The sequence below is a fragment of the Oncorhynchus mykiss genome, chromosome 25 (genome assembly GCF_013265735.2).
Source record: "Oncorhynchus mykiss isolate Arlee chromosome 25, USDA_OmykA_1.1, whole genome shotgun sequence".
Lineage (NCBI taxonomy): Eukaryota > Metazoa > Chordata > Actinopteri > Salmoniformes > Salmonidae > Oncorhynchus > Oncorhynchus mykiss.
The window spans coordinates 2,143,074-2,165,566 of NC_048589.1; the positions used below are offsets into that span (position 1 = coordinate 2,143,074).

At 42.4% G+C, this 22,493-nt stretch overlaps 1 protein-coding gene across 3 annotated transcripts; it reads right to left on the reverse strand.

Annotated features, from left to right (window-relative positions):
* Positions 1-5,170: 5,170 nt before the first annotated feature.
* Positions 5,171-22,487, reverse strand: ero1a (endoplasmic reticulum oxidoreductase 1 alpha). 3 transcript variants are annotated; one of them, XM_036962999.1, is made up of 18 exons: positions 22,446-22,487; positions 21,950-21,991; positions 16,391-16,435; positions 14,065-14,184; positions 13,900-13,983; positions 13,617-13,661; positions 11,861-11,931; positions 10,128-10,201; positions 9,720-9,840; positions 9,463-9,509; positions 9,279-9,287; positions 9,150-9,176; positions 8,683-8,775; positions 7,774-8,020; positions 7,027-7,096; positions 6,803-6,889; positions 6,470-6,606; positions 5,171-6,316 (listed from the first exon to the last, which is right to left on the reverse strand). In XM_036962999.1, exons 3-18 carry the CDS (start codon positions 16,421-16,423, stop codon positions 6,256-6,258), a joined length of 1,326 nt encoding a protein of 441 aa, XP_036818894.1. In that variant the 5' UTR covers positions 16,424-16,435; positions 21,950-21,991; positions 22,446-22,487; the 3' UTR covers positions 5,171-6,255. The 3 variants fall into 3 exon arrangements, with proteins under 3 accessions (XP_036818894.1, XP_021439990.2, XP_021439991.2); XM_021584315.2 differs by lacking the exon at positions 22,446-22,487 and having other exon boundaries at positions 21,950-22,439; XM_021584316.2 differs by lacking the exons at positions 16,391-16,435; positions 22,446-22,487 and having other exon boundaries at positions 21,950-22,439.
* Positions 22,488-22,493: the final 6 nt, after the last annotated feature.

Genomic DNA, 22,493 nt, shown 5'->3' on the forward strand with positions numbered 1-22,493 from the left:
TAAAGCAGTGAATAACACAAACTTAGGGAGGAGGCTTCTAATGTTAACATGCATGAAACCAAGGCTATTACGGTTACAGAAGTCATCAAAAGAGAGCGCCTGGGGAATAGGAGAGGAGCTAGGCACTGCAGGGAGGAGTAGGATAACGGTACGGCTAAAAGCTATGAGAATTGGTAGTCTAGGACGTCCGGAACAGAGAGTAAAGGAGGTTTCTGGGGGCGATAAAATAGCTTCAAGGTATAATGTACAGACAAAGGTATGGTAGGATGTGAATACAGTGGAGGTAAACCTAGGCATTGAGTGATGAAAGAGATATTGTCACTCAAAACATCATTGAAACCAGGTGATGTCATCGCATGTGTGGGTGGTGGAACTGAAGGGTTGGATAAGGTATAATGAGCAGGGGCTAGAGGCTCTACAGTGAAATAAGCCAATAAACACGAACCAGAACAGCAATGAACAAGGCATACTGACAATAAGGAGAGGCATGCTTAGCCGAGTGATCGTAAGGGTCCAGTGAGTAGTGAGGTTGGTTGGGGTCACGGCTATTCAGACAGCTGACCGGGCCATCGGTAGCAAGCTGGCAGAGGATGGAGGTCTGTTTTTAGCCACCTCGTGCATTTCCGCCGGTAAATTAGTGGGGTTCCGTGTGGTAGAGGGGACCAATCCAATTGTCAAAATAGATATAGTTATAGTGTCCCAAGAAAATAGTCTGATAGACCTATTCAGATAGCAGCCGGTAAGACAGCTAACGATTAGCGGGCCACAGATGGCCGTTCAGGTAACGTCGCGATGGAGGGGCCAGTTCGATAACTCCCTTGGGCAGATAACGTCGGTAGTCCAGTCGTGAAGGGGCTCCGCGTCGGCAGTAAAACGGGTCCGGATATGTGATTGTGGCCCAGGAGTGGCTGATGGAACTCTTCAGCTGGCTAGCTCCGGAATAATTTATGTTTGCTCTAGGACCGACGTAAGCCAATAGTCACTCGGATAGCAGCTAGCAGGCTGCAAGATACAGGTGTAAATGTCCAAAGCTTGCGGTAGAAATCCGGGGATATGATGAGAAAATAGGTCCGGTATGCTCTGGTCTGAGTTGTGTTGTTCAAAACTGGAGAAAGCATTTCGAGCTAAAGGATAGCTGATGACCACCAACCGTGGTTCGCTGGATACTAACGTTAGCCAGTAAACTGGCTAGCTTCTGGCTAGCTTCTATTGTGGATTTCAGACTTGAGGTGAATAATACTTTTTTTTTTTATTGGTGAGGCGGGTTGCAGGAAAGTGTTTTGAAGTTGAGATTTAAAAAAAAAAAATATATATATATATATATATAAAGATATGCGAAGAAAATATGTAAATATATATACACTGCTCAAAAAAATAAAGGGAACACTTAAACAACACAATGTAACTCCAAGTCAATCACACTTCTGTGAAATCAAACTGTCCACTTAGGAAGCAACACTGATTGACAATAAATTTCACATGCTGTTGTGCAAATGGAATAGACAACAGGTGGAAATTATAGGCAATTAGCAAGACACCCCCAATAAAGGAGTGGTTCTGCAGGTGGTGACCACAGACCACTTCTCAGTTCCTATGCTTCCTGGCTGATGTTTTGGTCACTTTTGAATGGTGGCGGTGCTTTCACTCTAGTGGTAGCATGAGACGGAGTCTACAACCCACACAAGTGGCTCAGGTAGTGCAGCTCATCCAGGATGGCACATCAATGCGAGCTGTGGCAAAAAGGTTTGCTGTGTCTGTCAGCGTAGTGTCCAGAGCATGGAGGCGCTATCAGGAGACAGGCCAGTACATCAGGAGACGTGGAGGAGGCCGTAGGAGGGCAACAACCCAGCAGCAGGACCGCTACCTCCGCCTTTGTGCAAGGAGGAGCAGGAGGAGCACTGCCAGAGCCCTGCAAAATGACCTCCAGCAGGCCACAAATGTGCATGTGTCTGCTCAAACGGTCAGAAACAGACTCCATGAGGGCCCGACGTCCACAGGTGGGGGTTGTGCTTACAGTCCAACACCGTCCAGGACGTTTTTCATTTGCCAGAGAACACCAAGAGTGGTAAATTCGCACTGGCGCCCTGTGCTCTTCACAGATGAAAGCAGGTTCACACTGAGCACATGACAGACGTGACGCTGTGGAGAACGTTCTGCTGCCTGCAACATCCTCCAGCATGACCGGTTTGCCGGTGGGTCATTCATGGTGTGGGGTGGCATTTCTTTGGGGGGGCCGCACAGCCCTCCATGTGCTCGCCAGAGGTAGCCTGGCTGCCATTAGGTACCGAGATGAGATCCTCAGACCCCTTGTGAGACCATATGCTGGTGCGGTTGGCCCTGGATTCCTCCTAATGCAAGATAATGTGGCTGGAGTGTGTCAGCAGTTCCTGCAAGAGGAAGGCATTGATGCTATGGACTGGCCCGCCCGTTCCCCAGACCTGAATCCAATTGAGCACATCTGGGACATCATGTCTCGCTCCATCCACCAACGCCACGTTGCACCAGACTGTCCAGGAGTTGGCGGATGCTTTAGTCCAGGTCTGGGAGGAGATCCCTCAGGAGACCATCTGCCACCTCATCAGGAGCATGCCCAGGCGTTGTAGGGAGGTCATACAGGCACGTGGAGGCCACACACACTACGGAGCCTCATTTTGACTTGTTTTAAGGACATTACATCAAAGTTGGATTAGCCTGTAGTGTGGTTTTCCACTTTAATTTTGAGTGTGACTCCAGACTATGTACAAAAAGTACTGTAATTTCAAAACTGTTCACTCTATTTGGATTAAAATACCCTCAAATGAAAGCTGAAAGCCTGCACTTTATCCTCAGTTATTGTATCACTTCATATCCAAAGTGCTGGTGTACAGTCAAAACGACAACAAATGTGTCACTGTCCCAATAATTTTGGAACACACACACACCCATTCAAAAGTTTGGGGTCACTTAGAAATGTCCTTGTTTTTTTTTAAAGAACAGCACATTTTTTGTCCATTTAAAATAACATCAAATTTATCAGAAATACAGTGTAGACATTGTTAATGTTGTAAATGACTGTTGTAGCTGGAAACGGCAGATTTCTTTAATGGAATATCTACATAGGTGTACAGAGGCCCATTATCAGCAACCATCACTCCTGTGTTCCAAAGCATGTTGTGTGAGCTAATCCAAGTTTATCATTTTAAAAGGCTAATTGATCATTAGAAAACCCTTTTGCAATTATGTTAGCACAGCTGAAAACTGTTGTCCTGATTAAAGAAGCAATAAAACTGGGCTTCTTTAGACTAGTTGAGTATCTGGAACATCAGCATTTGTGGGTTTGATTACAGGCTCAAAATGGCCAGAAACAATACCTTTCTTCTGAAACTCGTCAGCCTATTCTTGGTTTGAGAAATGAAGGTTATTCCATGTGAGAAATTGCCAAGAAACTGAAGATCTCATATAACGCTGTGTACTACTCCCTTCAAAGAACAGTGTGAACTGGACCTAACCAGAATAGAAAAAGGAGTGGGACGCCACGGTGCACAACTGAGCAAGAGGGCAAGTACATTAGAGTATCTAGTTTGAGAAACAGACGCCTCACAAGTCCTCAACTGGCAGCTTCATTAAATAGTACCCGCAAAACACCAGTCTCAACGTCAACAGTGAAGAGGCGACTCCAGGATGCTGGCCTTCTAAACAGAGTTCCCCTGTCCAGTGTCTGTGTTCTTTTGCCCATCTTAATCTTTTTTTTTTTATTGGCCAGTCTGAGATATGGCTTTTTCTTTGCAACTCTGCCAAGAAGGCTAACATCCCAGAGTCTCAAGAAATAGGACCTGATGGCCTTCTACTTGGTACTCAGCATAAGGCCCCGTAATAGACTAGTTTCTGGACCAGTGGGTGTACTTGTTCATCAAGCTGCTACAGGAGATAGGGGCCTTTCTGACTCAGACAAAGCTACTTACTTTGTGTGCCACTATGTGTGTATTATATTTTCCCTCACAAACGGTGGGCATTTATGTAGATGATGTAGGACAGCCAATGTTTATTTTTTCACTCATAGAAAACATCCCATTACATTCAGTTGCCCTACATAGAAAAGCCCTGAGGAGTGTACACATATCAATTGTCAACGCGTTTTACATAAGTAGTGTGCAAAAATGTTTGAGGATAACGTAGTCAACCACTCGCCAATAAACCCATTGTGAAAAAGTACTGGAAGCAAAACGGTGCAACGTTTTTTTTTTTTAACCTAATACAGTATCTAAGGGGGCTTTCACACCTAATTGTTTTGGAGCTGTTTTTCCCGATTCAATTTGTACCGTGGTGCGGTTCGCTGCAGGCGAGAACGCAGTCCAGACCAAACACGCGCAGTATTAATGGTTGTTTGACTGCGACCATTTGATGAAATCCACGCAGCATCATAACTTTGTATTTCTGAAACATTCTCTGAGTAGCAGCGCATTTATGAGCGCATCCGATGCAGATTAGTGGAGAGGGCTATACTATGGAACAACGTTTGGGTCTTTGCGTGTCAAATAAGCTTGTTGACCAATCAGGACCTGAATATGACTGCACGTCACATACATTTAACGCGTTCATAGTGTAATAACTACGTACAAAAATTATCACTCATATGTCACAATGATTCATCGATACGTATGCTATGATGCTGGTAAAGTTGTCTCGCGCACCTACAGTGCTGGTCATAAAAAAAAGCTAGCTAGCTCATGGATGCAAACAATGTTCTTCCCCAAAAACATAGCAAAACGACAATCTGTTTCAGTAGCTAGAGTTAGCTAGCTAGCTTGGGGTAATCTAAAATAACCCTAATTTATAAGACCGTTCTTATTTGATTAACGGTGGTCAGACCCATCTATGTGAAGCTAGCCACAATAGTGGACTTTGCGGTTAGCCTTCAAAATAAAAGTGTAATTGACAGTGATGCAAATTAATACAAATAGTGGAATTATGACATAATTGAATAGATCATGCTAAACGAGGTTGAAATGTTATATAAAATCAACAAAAGACAATCTGTTTAATTCACACTGGATTTAGAATAGAATTGCAATTTAGAATTGCATTAGGGGCATACTTATTTCACTGTACAGCATTTATATATATATATATATATACATATATATATATATATATATATATATATATATATATACACACACACACATCCAAGTCAGGATGGCCTAGGAACAGTGAGTTAACTGCCTTGTTCAGGGGCAGAACGACAGATTTTTTTTTTTTTTTTTACCTTTGTAGCTTAGGGAATTGGTTACTGGCCCAACACTGTAACCACTAGGCTTACCTATGGACTGTGGATCGATGACATGGAGTATCAGTCTACTCAGTGACACCCAGAGAACATTAGTGTCGTTGCTCTTATTGTGGGACTCTGAAAGAACTGTGAATTGAGCCACATTTATTGTCAACCTGTGTGTATTGAACACTATTCCAGAAGAAAAACAAGTAAGAGTTATCAGAGGAGGACATTGGGAAGAAAATATCTTGGGTATTGAGTAGACATACCCCATTTCATTGATCCCCACTCCTTAGGTAAAGCTGTACAGTGCAATATGAATGTCAATACACACAATAGGCTGCCTGGGGAGGTGATTTCAGTCACAGTCCCACGATAAGAGCTACAACGCTAATATTTGTGTAAACTCTTCACAGTTGTGTTCTGTGTGTCACCAGGTAGACTGGTAACCCATTTCATTGCTTCACATTCCAACCTTCTGTAACCTTCTGCATCACTTTCAAAAAGGCAAACCGCAAATTCCACTATTGTGCCTAATCGTTATTGTGGCTAGCTTCACAACACAACCCGGTCTGGTCGAGCATCATGAAGCTAGCTGGCTGCTTATAGCGTTAGCCTTGGGCAACAGGGTTTAGTAGCTGGGTAGCTATTTATTTTCGTGAACTGAAGAATACCAGAAGTTGCGGTCCAACAGAACATTCTGCAATTAAACTGTGTTATTTGATGTAACAAATACTCAAACTCTGATTCGAACTGTAGATCAAAACTGTGTGAAAACACCCTTATTGGCAAGTAGCTCAAAGGGGATTGGCTACAGCCCATGTTCCTTTGTTTGTTTAGTTAGATCCCTTGTAAAGTCACTTGTCAGGACTTTCACTTGTGTCTTTCAGCAGCCCCAAATACCCCAGCTACATGCTGATGCTGTTGTATTTTGAATCATTTCTAATCAGCCTGGTTATTCTTTTGTGGGTATGTGGCTCTCTGTAGGGACGTGTGGGTTCAGGCTACCGGACCTTAGACAGCAGTGATCGGAAGTTCTCCAACTCTCTGATGCTGGTTGAAATCCTGAAAAACAAAATGTAAACCTTTTACACAATTAAGTTCCTGTATGGCATGGGTTTGAGTAGAGTTAAGAGTGGTTGTCATATAGATTTTATGTTGATTTGAACTGGCATGTCTTTTCTAGTATATCTAATTCTATGCCAGGAACTATTGTACCTTCCAAAGGCATTGAGGAGAGACACTATCTCTTGGCGACTGAGCTGGAAAGTGAGCCGGGCGCTGCTGGATTTGGGCAGAGCCTCGATCTGTCGCTCGGAAAACAAGATCTTCAGGGCTGTGCCTAACCCCTGAGTCTGCATGGAGTGAGAGTGTATACTTATAGCATTCATAACGACCTAAGTCACCTCAATCCCTCTACATTGGTCAAGGTGTCTACAATACAATATTACCTCACTAACTAAAGTAGATCTTTGTATCACCAAAATAAAATGTCTGAGCAGTCAAATATCACACACACAAAGAGTTAAGAGGACTCTCCTGTTCACTCGCCTGTAGTTTGCCCCAGAGCCTGCATTTAAAGCAGCCCACACAGTCCATGATCCTGGAGATGTTGCGGAAGGTCAGCCTGAAATCCTCCTGATGTCAATGAAAAGAAAGAGCAATTACAACAGAAAGAGAAGCACAGATAGTAGTTCAACAGACATGACTACATAACATCCATAGAGTTCAATGTGTTCTAAGAGTACTATACTGTAGGCCTATAGCATACTTACCTTGAGATTGGCAGCTTCCTCCTTATTCCCAGCAAACAGAGACGTTTCGTCAAAGTGCAAAGGGAAAGACCTGAGGGGTGTTAAAGAGTTTTTCACTGCGATGATACAACACAAGCAGGTACCTTTTAGAGTACATCAGCTTTTATGCAGCACATTGAAATATCAGCTGATGTAAGAAGGGCTATATAAATACATTTGATTTGATGTAATATGCATATACATTATTTATGAAGCATATATGGAGTGCTTATGAAGACTGCATGAATATAGTACATTTATCATCAACTAGATTCAGCTGCGGGCCGATTCTTTCTTGAGCACATGTTCGGGGGGCCGGAAAATAATTTCTAGATTGCAAATTGACCGCAAGAAGCCAAACCGATATAATGTTTGACTAAAACAATCATTTCAAACCTTGCTTACATTTGTATATGATTATGCGTGAGAACACTTGGGAACAGATTTCTTGAATGAAAATCACTTTACAGTCTTTTATGTCCAACAAAAATGTTACAAAAATGTTCATTTTTCCTCAGAAAACTTGGGGGGCCAAATAAAACCACCCGTGGGCAAAATTCAGTCCACCAGATGGTGAACCCTGCTATAGTATGACTTTGTTTGTTTAACATGGTGTATCAATATACTGTTAATTCATCTGGACCGTGACCAAATACATTTTAATACATTTTGCTTAGTGTTTAACATAATTGGATTGACCCAGTAATTCTTTGCCTGCAGTACACTCACTTGGCCACCTGGAGGAGCTCTAGGAGCACGCGTTTGTGTTGTCGGTCCTGGGTGGGTTGGCCAGTGTACAGCTGGAAGGAGGGGCGCTGGAGAAGAGGCAGGACTTTGGCCAGGGCACGCAGCTCGATCAGGTAGAGGAAGTAGAGGTTGCGCAGCCTCTTTGGGCCCTCGCCGTTGGTCAGCTGGGCATCGAAACGTTGTTGGAACTCAGAGACATTGTGACCCCACTTTTTCTGGAACCAGTTGTCTGAGAGGGAGGAGGAAGGAGGTGAGACTTTGGCCCTGTCCAGAAACAACCACTGGCCCATACCCCCTGGACACTTGTAGAGATCTGAGAGGATTTTATTTAATGAGTATAGTGCCACCTTGCCCTCTGATAGGCTTGCTTACATTTTGTCCAATCCTCTCAGATCTATCTGTCTAGGGGGAGGGGGTTGGGGCTAGCAGATGTTTCTGTGCAGGTTCTTTGATACACCCCTCCTCAATTGACATATTGTAATACATATTCCCATTGCAGATATAAAGAGGTGAAAAGTAAATATGGTATAGGCATAACAGTTCATCTGGGCAACATGCAACTCCATCGAACATCTTTGGGATGAATTGGAACACCGACTGCGAGCCAGGCTTAATCGCCCAACATCAGTGCCCGACCTCACTAATGCTCTTGTGGCTGTGGAAGCAAGTCCCAGCAGCAATGTTCCAACATCTAGTGGAAAGTCTTCCAAGAAGAGTAGAGGCTGTTATAGCAGCAAAGGAGGGACCAACTCCATATTAATGCCCATGATTTTATAATGAGATTCTCAACAAGCAGGTGTCCACATACTTTTGGTCATGTAGTGTACCAACCAGCTTCCTCTTTGTGTGTGTGTGTGTGTGTGTGTGTGTGTGAGAGAGAGAGAGACTCACCATCTAGGAGGTACCGGGCACTCAGGTGTATGTTGATGCTAGAGTGGAGCCCAGAGACGAGCCTAAAGAAAGCCCTCTTTTCCACACACTGGCCTGGGAGGATATCGGGGATGATAGACAACTGAGGCTCATTGGTCAGTCAACCTAGCAACCTGTGCTGGCTCCAATATTTTATTTTCTCATTGTCCTTTTCAGGCACGGTAACCAAGACAGCTCGGCACAGAACAATAGTGTGAAAGGGGTAAATATGTATCAGAACATTGTGCTTCAAGATATTCATAGGACAATGAGTGGACGTCATTGATTTACATTTTAGTAATTTAGCAGGCGCTCTTATCCAGAGTAATTAGCGTTAAGTGCCTTGATCAGGGGCACATTGGCAGATTTTTCACCTTGTCGGCTCTGGTATTCAAACCTCTCTAACGGCTAGGCTACCTGGTCAATGTTACAAGTGTTTTACTGCTTACCATCCAGCCAACTGTAAAATGTCTTCCCTGCAAAGACATGAGATTATTAATTTTATGGGATACTCATTGAGCTCAACGAACAAACATTCCATGGTCCAAAATAACTATAATTGTAAACATGATCCTTACCATCAGTTCCTGTGGGTGGAAAGAAACAATAAAAGATCAATGAAAATCTTTGGTTGCAACTTGCAATACAAAATATATACTGTATATTCTTGACACTTAGATCAATTTGAATTTATTCTTTAAAGCTAATTATTGCATTTGAAGATTATGGAATTACTACAGTGGGTAAATCAGGTGGACTTACCACTGTAAGATGCCATAGGATTTAGAGGTCGCTTCACAGTGTATGGTCTGAGGAAAATCATATTGTAGCCTACTGTTAACATCCAAAATCTAAATTGCAATGCCATTTCATTGTTTAAGTGGCAACTGATTCACATCCAAGGGAAGCATTTATGAACATTTATAAGCATTACAACTCATAAGCATGTATGACATGCATAAAGCATTTATAATGACTTATTCATGAAAAAGTTATTATAAAGTGTAACCAAGTCTTACTTGAAGCAGTTCTCCTCATAGATGCTGTTCCAGATTTGCCAGGCCTCGGGCCCCTTGTATCCAGTGAAGCGCTCTGGATTTAGCAGTAGATCCACGTACTGGGAATCAGGAGACTCCTCATCTTAGAATAAACAGTGTATGAAAGAACCTTCATAAAGAGGATGAGTCTGTTGCATCTATTCTACCATACTGCATGCAGCCTACTACAGGATACTGTAGCCTACAGCACAAGAGGATGCTAAGAGGATGGAAGATTTAACATCCCTCTTGAATGAAAAGCTGTTGCCTCAGGCACAAATAATGTTAAGTCTAGCTGTCTTTCACAGATATTTGGACGAGTTTAACATTCAAAATATTTAAATTCGACAAAATCGTTCACTGAGAAGAGAACATGGTTGGCTTACTTACCATCAATCACACAGAATCGCTCTGCCTCGTCATCATGCTTGTTCCATTCCAGGAGGGCCTGTCTGGTCTCCTTACTGCACAGAGAAACAACCACAGGGATGTCAAGTTATTGATCCAATACAAGAGATGAAGTAGTATCAGGCCCGGTCCTGGCCGTTCTGCCGCCCTAGGAGAGACAAAACAAATAGCTGCTTTCCGCAAAACTACAATAGTCCCAACAAGCAAAATACGTATTTTCCAGATATTGAAATCAGGTTCCGTTTTGGTTCTGAATGAAAGTTGAAAAGATGATTGGGTCAGATTTGGTCCAGAATCTATGTTAAAACTATGTCGGTCTGTGCTTACTGGGGTGTAGCCTACAGCGTTGGCCCGCAATATAATTGTATGAATGCCCATCCATGTGGTAGGACTACCATTTGTAACAGGCAGTTGCATTGACTTAATTAGTCCTGATTACTGTGACTAATCACAATAACTATTTAAGCTCTGAATATCAGCTACCCAACTTTATCAGGAGTTATCCTGAGCGTATTTGCATTGAGAATCAATGTGTTTACACAGCGGGAAATGCAAAAGTTGATTCTTTTTCGCTCATCAAAAATGTGCAGATAAAAACTTGAAACCCACTGGTCATGACAATTTGCCCACAAGATGAAACTCCTGGACAGCAGTTGTAAGTAGCCTGATTGTCCATTCCATAGTCAATTTTACTTTGACCTGGTTTTAAAATATGTTGATTGTTAACATGTTAGCGCATTATTATTATTTTTTTGGTTGTATTTTACCCACTTTTCGCCCCAATTTTGTAATATCCAATTGCAATCCAATTACGATCTTGTCTCATAGCTGCAACTCCGTAATGGTCTCGGGAGAGACGAAGGTCGAGTCATGCGTCCTCCGAAACATGACCGCCAAACAGCGCTTTTTAACACCCGCCGGCTTAACCAGGAAGCCAGCTGCACCAATGTGCCGGAGGAAACACCTTTCAACTGATGACCGGAGGTTAGCCTGCAGACGCCCGGCCCGCCACAAGGAGCTGCTAGAGCGCGATAAGGCAAGTAAAAGCCCCTGGACAAACCCTCCCCCAACCCAGACAACTCTGAGCCAATTGTGTGCTGCCCTAAGGGACTTCCGGTCACGGCCGGTTGTGATACACCCTGGGATCGAACCCAGGTCTGTATTGATGCCTCAAGCACTGCGATGCAGTGCCTTAGACCGCTGCACCACTCGTAAGGCCCAGCGCATTTTTTATTTGATGAGCGCCATTTAGGTTAGGCTATTTGAACGAGAAACCTGATGCATGATGTAAAAAGTGTCCGTTTATTCACATGATCATACATTTTATCTCCAGTCTGTAGGCTACAGAAAAGACCACATAGGACAGATTATATCTGCTACATGTTTTATGTTCGATTATGTTTTTGATGAAACGTTGGTAGAGTGCCGCTGCGATAAGTCTGTCCAACAGCACCCTGGAGTGGCACGCTGGGAATGGACAAGCAAAATATTTTGCGCCCCTGCCTTTGACAAAGTTGGCACTGTTTATCATAGAGCTTTTTGAGAGAAATTGTCATTGTTTTTGGGAAGAATTATGTGAGGTTTTATTTGTTGTTGGAGGTGCGTCTTGGTCAGTTGAGCTCAGAAAATGCCACCCTCGTCAATCTGCCGCCATGGGCAGCCGCCTAATCCTGCCTTAATGCTACATCAGACTTGGCATAGATCTCGGTCCTTACCTGAGGGAGCTGTCCACTGCTCCAAGCGTCTCAGCCTTCTCACACTCCTGGTTGTTTGCTTCAGCCGAGTACTACACGCATACACACACAAACATAGTTCAACTGTTTTAGCACATTTACAGTTGAAGTCCGAAGTTAACATACATTTAAACTCAGTTTTTCACAATTCCTGACATTTAATCCTAGTAAAAAATCCCTGTCTTAGATCAGTTAGGCTCACGACTTTATTTTAAGAAAGTGAAATGTCAGAATAATAATAGAGAGAATGATTTATTGCAGCATTTATTTCTTTCATCATATTCCCAGTGGGTCAAAAGTTTACATACACTCAATTAGTATTTGGTAGCATTGCCTTTAAATTGTTTAACTTGGGTCAAACATTTTGGGTAGCCTTCCACAAGCTTCCCACAATAAGTTGGGTGAATTTTGGCCCATTCCTCCTGACAGAGCTGGTGTAACTGAGTCCGCTTTGTAGGACTCCTTGCTCGCACACGCTTTTTCAGTTCTGCCCACAAATCTTCTATAGGATTGAGGTCAGGGCTTTGTGATGGCCACTCCAATACCTTGACTTTGTTGTCCTTAAGCCATTTTGCCACAACTTTGGAAGTATGCTTGGGGTCATTGTGCACTTGGAAGACCCATTTGCAACCAAGTTTTAACTTTAACTGATGTCTTGAGATGTTGCTTCAATATATCCACATCATTTTCGTTCCTCATGTCGCCATCTATTTTGTGAAGTGCACCAGTCCCTCCTGCAGCAAATCACCCCCACAACATGATGCTGCCACCCCTATTCTTTACGGTTGGGATTGTGTTCTTCAGTTTGCAAGCCTCCCCCTTTTTCCTCTAAACAGTTATATTTTTGTTTCATCAGATCAGATGACAAAAGTACGATCTTTGTCCCCGTGTGCAGTTGAAAACCGTAGTCTGGCTTTTTTATGGTGGTTTTGGAGCAGTGGCCTCTTCCTTGCTGAGCGGCCTTTCAGGTTATGTCGATATAGGACTCGTTTTACTATGGATATACTGTAGATACTTTGTACCGGTTTCCTCCAGCATCTTCACAAGGTCCTTTGCTGTTGTTCTGGGATTGATTTGCACTTTTCGCACCAAAGTACGTTCATCTCTAGGAGACAGAACGCGTCTCCTTCCTGAGCAGAGTGACGGCTGCGTGGTCCGATGGTGTTTATACTTGTGTACTATTGTTTGTACAGATGAACGTGGTACCTTCAGGCGTTTGGAAATTGCTCCCAAGGATGAACCAGACTTGGCTGATTTCTTTTGATTTACCCATGATGTCAAGCAAAGAGGCACTGAGTTTGAATGTTGGTCTTGAAATACATCCACAGGTACACCTCCAATTGACTCAAATTATGTCAATTAGCCTATCAGAAGCTTCTAAAGCCATGACATAATTTTCTGGAATTTTCCAAGCTGTTTAAAGGCACAGTCAACTTAGTGTATATGTAAACTTCTGACCCACAGGAATTGTGATACAGTGAAATAATTTGTCTGTAAACAATTGATGGAAAAATCACTTGTGTCATGCACAAAGTAGATGTTCTGACCGACTTGCCAAAACTATAGTTTGTTAACAAGACATTTGTGGAGTGTTTGAAAAATGAGTTTTAATGACTCTAACCTCAGTGTATGTAAACTTACGACTTCAACTGTAAATGGCCTAAGTGCACTACAGTAGCTATGTGATATGACCCTCATTTCAGATAATTCCCCTTCATAAAGTTCTTAATCATATTACCTTATTGTGATGGCCATTTGTTTTGATTCCCTCTGGAACCTCATTCTGTGGAACATGAGTACAATCTTAAAAGGTCACCTATGTAGCTTTATGGGCGACCCGACCATATATATATATATATATATATATATATATATATATATATATGTGTGTGTGTGAGTTATAGAGCCGTCATTCTCATTGAAAGCAAGTCTAATAAGCAGTTCTATTGCTATGCACTCAACTTATATGAATCCTTATTTGATCAGTGACAGAGGTAGGCCAACGTTAGAAAGATACTCACTGGTGGACATGGGATCACAGCACAGTTATTTTGCCCACAGAGGCCATTGTCTGTCCAGAATGGACATGGCTTATTCAGGTTCACCTAAAGAACGGCGTAGAGATTTTATCATGATATACTGTAGTTGGGACACATGAAGTGACAGGTGTGAGAAGTCTGACTTGCCTTATAAAACCTGAAATAGTCAGACTCAAGCAGCTTCTGAAGTTTGGGGAAGAGTCGCTCATTGTTGAAGGCATCAATTGTCTCCACATCACAAGCGCAGTCATCCAAGCTACCGGTCACCTGTGATAACAAAAGAAAGTGTACTTCATGAACTGTAAGCATACTTCAACTGTAGGGCCTATAATTCACAATTCAAACTTTGATCTGAAAACAGTTTGCCATAGGGTGGAGAGAAATGTTTGCATTTTTATGTATCTGATCGAGAGTGACTAACAAGTCAGTAATTCGATCATGATAGCTGGCTAGACCAATCTAAAAACATTTTGCCTGACATGGGGTAATTGAGTGACTGTCAGTGACTGACCTAACAAGAGGAAAAACTGCTGATGCACAACCACATTTTAAAAAATTGCACCTTGTGTATTCTACTATTTCAAAGGAAAATTCTACCCAAAAATGATATTTTGGCATTTGTTTCATTAGTCCATTATTGACATAGTCCCGAAATGTTTAGCTTATCAGCAATAAAGTTTAAGATATTTAAGTTTCAAAATACAGAAATCATCCCCTTATTATGTATTTTGCAAAATGCAACATCATATGATGCAAAATAGTTTTTTGGGTGGAGTTTTCCTTTAACTCTTGATTGATCAGTTGCCCATCCCAGTCATAAACAAATGTGACCCGATTCAGGAAACTAGGCGTATGTCACAAGCCACGACTTCACAGGAGAGCCATTTGAAAGTAAATATAAAAAATATTTTTTGGGCAGAAATGCCTTCTTGAACATGTGAACTTTCATGTTCCTTAATAACAAACATTTATGCCATCTGTAAATGGTTTAGCCAAAGAAAAAGACAGGAACCTTCCTGTTAGCCATGATTGGCTGAGATAATGAGTGGGCTGGACATGCCGAGAGATGAGTTTCAGATTGTTCTGCGATGTAGCATCTTGCTATAAAAGGAGCTGCTCGTTTAGTGTAGATAATATTTTCTACTCCAGTTTTTTTCTAAAGATATAATGTTAGCCATGGAGAACTGCAAATATATTGCTACTGCTCTCAATTACATTGCGGCCCTGAATTTCAGGCGCTAACGACAAAGGTCAGTTGGATAAAGTTGTGATGGACTACTTTCTGGAGGACGATCGTGCCTCTCTGAATCAGACGATGAGGAAATCCCCTATTTAGGTCAAAACATTTTCATTGAAGAAGACATTGTAGAGTCTTCTAATGACGGTGATGGGGAAGAAATGGCGATCAACAGTGTTGTTGTTTCACGGAAGAAGTTGACCGAGTTTTGAAATCAGTGGAACACAACGGGCCAAACAAGCAGTGCAAACAAAATGAAAATGACACAGGACGTCTTATTTAATGAAAGTGGTTGCAGTGTGCTGTGAAGCTTTCATCCATGTATACGGGTAAGAATCTAGCTACAGTTTCAGATAGTATACGTTTCTAATTTTGTCAGAAAGTTGCTGTTAGCTAGCCAGCTGGAGTTCGACAGCTGGCTTGCTAGCTAATGTTAACATTGAACCTAATTTATTTGGTTAACTTTAGCTATGACAATCGGTTTGTATTGCTAGTAACGTTACTCTATGGATTGGGATTATAGTGCATTTTTTAGCTTGCTGACGTGACATGTTGAAACAAAAGACCAAGTTAATGCTTGCAGTTAGTGGTGTTTTCTCAGAATGCCATTTCACATTACTAGTTATAGCCTAATGTCAGCTAGCTAATGTTAACATTGAACCTAATTTATTTGGTTAACTCTAGCTATGACAACCGGTTTGTATTGCTAGTAACGTTCCTTTATGGGTTGGGATTATTAATTTTTAGCTTGCTAATGTTACATGTCTAAACAAAAGATCCCAAGTTAAAGCTTACTGTGAGCTAGCTAACGTTAGATGGCTGGCTTGCTAGCTAACATTCATTTACGTGTATGAAGTGTGTGTAACATTAGTGAGGTTATCTCAGAATGCCATTTCGCATCTATTGTATAATAATGCAAAAATATGTGTATCTGGAATTTGTCTTTCAACATCAGTAGAACACACCGGACTCTCCTCCACCAGTCATACAAGGAGAATGGTCTAATGCCTCCCATCATAAAGAGAGCTGGCCCAAGCAAGCAAAGGCAGCAGCGCAGTCATCAACTACATGCACCATTTCTTCACCAACTATTGAGTTGGGGAAACAAGTCTGGTCCTGAATTGTGATAACTGCAGTGGCCAAAACAAGAACAGGTTTGTGCTCGGATATTGAGCCTGGCGGACCATGCACAAACTCCACCAGTCTGGACCTTGACTTCCAGATCACAGGCCATACCAAGTTTGCCCCCGGCTGGTGCTTCGGCCTCATCAAGCAGCGCTTCTGAAAGACAAAAGTGAACACTTTGTCTGAGATTGCTGGTGTTGTGAAGAACAGCACTGTGACAGGGGTCAACATCCCACAGCTGGCTGGACTGGAGGATGCTACGGTGCTGGTGGAAAGCTATGACTTGTTACACGTGGTCTTACAGACGGTATAACACCTGACTCCGTACTTCAGGCCGCTGCCACAGATCAAGCTGTACCAGCAATCCAGGTCAAAATAATTTCATGGCATTGTATGAGGTTATTCTTCTTATTTAAACATGGTAGGTGAATTGATGTTGTGCAGGGTTGTAGTGTTTTCTGATTTTTTTGTTTGTTATTATTCCATTTTACAGCTTCGATGCTCTGGAGTCTGGTGTTGTCGCCAAGAAGCGTTCGGAACTGTCAGGACCAGGTTTCAGCTACTGCATTATGCTGATATCCTTCCTCACATAGATGGTATACCTGTACAAGTACCACCTGGACTGGACACAGCTAGACAATCTTATCTTTATGAGAAGATGAGGGAGTTTTGCGACGAAGAGGCTATGGACATCACATACCCTGCACCAAAGTCAAGTGCAGGACAGAAACAGGCTCTCCGAATATAGATTCCCTTGTTCATGCGTGGTTCAGACGGACCAGTCATCAGCACTATCTGCAGTGAATCTATTCAAATGACTCTCTCCTAACACACACACACGCCATACATTGCTGCTACTATTTATATTTATTTATTATCCTGCTGCTCAGCCATTTTACCCATGATTGTATGCATATAACTAAACTCAGCAAAAAAAAATGACGCCCCTTTTTCAGGACCCTGTCTTTCAAAGATAATTTGTAAAAATCCAAATAACTTCACAGATCTTTGTTGTAAACTGTTTAAAACACTGTTTCCCATGCTTGTTCAATGAACCATAAACAATTAATGAACATGCACCTGTGGAACGGTTATTAAGACACTAACAACTTACAGATGGTAGGCAATTCATGTCACAGTTATGAAAACTTAGGACACTAAAGAAGCCTTTCTACTGACTCTGAAAAACACCAAAAGAAAGATGCCCAGGGTCCCTGCTCATCTGCGTGAACGTGCCTTAGGGATGCTGCAAGGAGGCATGAGTACTGCAGATGTGGCCAGGGCAATAAATTGCAATGTTCATACTGTGAGATGCCTAAGACAGCGCTACAGGGAGACAGGACTGACAGCTGATCATCCTCGCAGTGGCAGACCACGTGTAACAACACCTGCACAGGATCGGTACATCCAAACATCACACATGCGGGACGGGTACAGGATGGCAACAACAACTGCCTGAGTTACAACCTGGTTATAACCTTTATTCGGCAAGACAGCTCTTCCAAAGGTGGGGGAGTGGCAATCTTCAGAGCTCTAAACTGGGAAATGCTTAACACCCCGGCCATCCTACAATCTAAGCTTGATGCCCTCAATCTCACACAAATTATCAATGAACCTACCAGGTACAACTCCAAATCCAGAAACACGGGCACCCTCATATATGTCATGCTAACTAACTCGCCCTCCAAATACACCTCTGCTGTTTTCAATCAAGATCACTGCCTCATTGCCTGCATTCGTAATGGGTCCGCGACCAAACGACCATGCCTCATAACTGTCAAACGCTCCCTAAAACACTTCTGCGAGCAGGCCTTTCGACCTGGCCGGGGTATCATGGAATGACATTGACCTCATCCCATCAGTAGATGATGCCTGGCTATTCTTTAAAAGTGCCTTCCTCACCGTCTTAAATAAGCGTGCCACAGTCAAAAAACTTAGAGCTAGGAATAGTCCTTGGTTCACTCCAGACCTGTCAGCCCTTGAAAAGCACAAAAACATCCTGTGGCGTTCTGCATTAGCATCGAATAGCCCCCGTGATATGCAACTTTTCAGGGAAGTTAGGAACAAATATATACAGGCAGTTAGGAAAGCTAAGGCTAGCTTTATCAAACAGAATTTTGCATCCTGTAATACTAAATTCAAAAAGTAAAGTCCATGGAGAATAAAAGCACCTCCTCCCAGCTGCCCACTGCTCTGAGGCTAGGAAACACGGTCACGGTCATTTCTCTACAGCTGGCCATGTTTTCCACCTGGCTACCCCAGTCAACTGCCCGGCATCCTCCACAGCAACCCGCCAAAGCCCCCACCATTTCTCCTTCACCCAAATCCAGATAGCTGATGTTCTGAAAGAGCTGCAAAATCTGGACCTCTACAAATCAGCCGGGCTAGACAATCTGGACCCTCTCTTTCTAAAATGATCTGCCGAAATTGTTGCAACCCCTATTACTAGCCTGTTCAACCTCTTTTTCGTATCGTCTGAGATTCCCAAAGATTGGAAAGCTGCCACGGTCATCCCCCTCTTCAAAGGGGGTGACACTCTAGACCCAAACTGCTACAGACCTAAATCTATCCTACCCTGTCTTTCCAAGGTCTTCGAAAGCCAAGTCAACAAACAGATTACCGACCATTTCGAATCCGACCGTACCTTCTCCGCTATGTAATCTGGTTTCAGAGCTGGTCATGGGTGCATCTCAGCCACGCTCAAGGTTCTAAACGACATCATAACCGCCATCGATAAGAGACCCTACTGTGCAGCCGTATTCATCGACCTGGCCAAGGCTTTCGACTCTGTCAATCACCACATTCTTATTGGCAGACTCGACAACCTTGGTTTCTCAAATGATTGCCTCGCCTGGTTTACCAGCTACTTCTCAGACAGAGTTCAGTGTGTCAAATCGGAGGGCCTGTTGTCCAGGCCTCTGGCAGTTTCTATGGGGGTGCCACAGGATTCAATCCTCAGGCCGACTCTCTTCTCTGTATACATCAATGATGTTGCTCTTGCTGCTGGTGATTCTCTGATACTCCTCTACGCAGATGACACCATTCTGTATACTTCTGGCCCCTCTTTGGATACTGTGTTAACTAACCTCCAGACGACCTTCAATGCCATACAACTCTCCTTTCTTGGCCTCCAACTGCTCTTAAATGCAAGTAAAACTAAATGCATGTCATTCATCCGATCACTGCCCGCACCTACTTGCCCATCCAGCATCACTACTCTGGACGGCTCTGACTTAGAATACATGGACAACTACAAATACCTAGGTGTCTGGTTAGACTGTAAACTCTCCTTCCAGACTCACATTAAGCATCTCCAATCCAAAATTCAATCTAGAATCGGCTTCCTATATCGCAACAAAGCATCCTTCACTCATGCTACCAAACATACCCTTATAAAACTGACCATCCTACCAATCCTCGACTTCAGTGATGTCATCTATAAAATAGCCTCCAAGACTCTACTCAACAAACTGGATGCAGTCTATCACAGTGCCATCCGTTCTGTCACCAAAGCCCCATACACTACCCACCATTGAGCCCTGTACGCTCTCGTTGGTTGGCCCTCGCTTCAAACTCGTCGCCAAACCCACTGGCTACAGGTTATCTACAAATCTTTGCTAGGTAAAGCCCTGTCTTATTTCAGCTCACTGGTCACAATAGCAGCACCCACTCGTAGCACGCGCTCCAGCAGGTATATCTCACTGGTCACCCCCAAAGCCAATTCCTCCTTTGGTTGTCTTTCCTCCCAGTTCTCTGCTGCCAATGACTGGAACGAACTGCAAAAATCTCTGAAGCTGGAGACTCATATCTCCCTCACTAGCTTTAAGCGCCAGCTGTCAGAGCAGCTCACAGATCACTGCACATAGCCCATCTGTAAACAGCCCATCTATCTACCTACCTCATCCCCATACTGTATGTATCTTGCTCCTTTGCACCCCAGTATCTCTACTTGCACATTCATCTTCTGCACATCTACCATTCTGTTTAATTGCTGTGTTGTAATTACTTCGCCACCATGGCCTATTTATTGCCTTAACTCCCTTATCTTACCTCATTTGCACTCACTATAAATATACTTTTTGTTTTATTTTGTTCTACTGTATTATTGACTATGTTTTGTTTAATCCATGTGTTACTCTGTGTTGTTGTATGTGTCGAATTGCTATGCTTTATCTTGGCCAGGTCGCAGTTGCAAATGAGAACTTGCTCTCAACTAGCCTACCTGGTTAAATAAAGGTGAAATTTAAAAAAAAAAAAAAATAATAATTCAAAGGCTCAGTCATGGACACTCTTACTGACAGTTGTGGCTGCTTTGTGTGATGTATTGTTGTCTCTCGATCTTTGTGCTGTTGACTGTGCCCAATGTTAGTACCATGTTTTGTGCTGCTACCATGTTGTTGTTGTGTTGCTACCATGTTGTTGTTATGTTGCTGCCTTGCTATGTTGTTTTCTTAGGTCTCTCTTTATGTTGTGTTGTCTCTTGTTGGGATGTCGGTTTTGTCCTATATTTAGATGGCATTTATTTATTTTAATCTCACGCCCTGGTCCCCGCAGGAGGCCTTTTGGTAGGCCGTCATTGTAAGTAAGAATTTGTTCTTAACTGACTTGCCTAGTTACATAATGGTTAAATAAATACAATAAATAATAATGTACTATTTACTCCATACATTTTCCCTGACACCCAAAATTACTATTTTGACAGGAAAATTGTCTAATTCACACACTTATCAAGAAAACATCCCTACTGCATCTGATCTGGCAAACTCACTAAACACAAACGCTTCGTTTGTAAATTATGTCTGAGTGCTGGAGTGTGCCCCTGAATATCCGTCAATAATTTATAAAAAAAGAAAATTGTGCAGTCTGATTCAATAAGGAATTTCAAATGATTTATACATTTACTCAAGTATGACAATTTAGTACTTTTTCCACCACTGGATGTGGCTGGGGGTTATAACATTTCTTTCACATGACCCATCAATTTAGACAAGTGTCTGGGTAAGTGTCATCTAATATTTTTATCTGGACACTGTTTACCTGGAATATTTTCTTATTGTAGGCTACTACCACTTTTAGTCTTACCTACACTACACAATGTTTAGCACATGGCCTCATGTGAATCCTTAAAGAGATGGGTGGGGCTGGCTTAAGAGGGTGTGAACAATGTTGAATGGGTGTAGACAAAGGAGAGCTCTCCAGTAGGTACCAAATATTCTAAGGCCATTTTCTCAAAAGTGATTTTATAAGTGTATCAAAGCACAATTACGTTCCCATTGTTTCTAAAAAAAAATGCTTTGTATGATACATTTTGTAGCTCTGAGTCTCTACTTTTATCCAATCTAAACAAACCAATTTCAAATGTTGCTACATAAGACCGAATCCAGGTGAGTCACATTTTTAAGTTAAACATTGTTCACAGCGACTCTGAACAACAAAACCTAATGGAGGCATAGAACCTATTTTAGGTTATTATATAGTAAGACAGTAGTTGTACCAGGTCATTGATAAGTTATATTCCTCAATAATCAATAGGTAGGCTAGAAATTGAAAATATCCCAGAATGTGTTCTAAAAGTTTCTGAGGCATTCGTCATAGTGCAACAAATATCAAACCAATAGAAATGTCTAGTAGAGGGCAGCAAAATATTAGTAGCCGAAGAGCATTGATTACCTGGCAGAAACACCCGTGCGCGGCAGAGCTCGAGCTTGACACCTGGAGGTAATACATCGAAAGAACACCCAGAAAAACATACCGCTTCATTTGGTTGCAAATAGTTGTAATTCAACACTTTTAAAAGTTAAGAGATTGAAGCCAAACGTTGCCGTTAATTCGGAGGAAAATGCTCCAGTCACACCGAGGTAAGGGTGTATGTATGATTCATCAAGAGATTTATCCCATGCTCATAAGCAGATATGTTTTATATAATGACGAGACGCTCATGTCTCCGCCCTAACAATGGGAGTCATTGTCCCAAAGGCTGAAAGACACACTACAAGTTCCAAAAATAAGCCCATTAGAAACGCATTGGGTTGATTTGGGCTAGAATTAAATCTCACGTCGCCTCTTCCGCTCTGTTATGAGCAATTGACAGCGTTTGGTAGACGCTTTTAGCATTGGTTATCCGTGGAAGTTTGAATATTCACTCCATGCAATGGAAAAGGCTCACCTGAACATATATTCAGCAACCTCAGTTTATCTGACATTGTTTAAACTA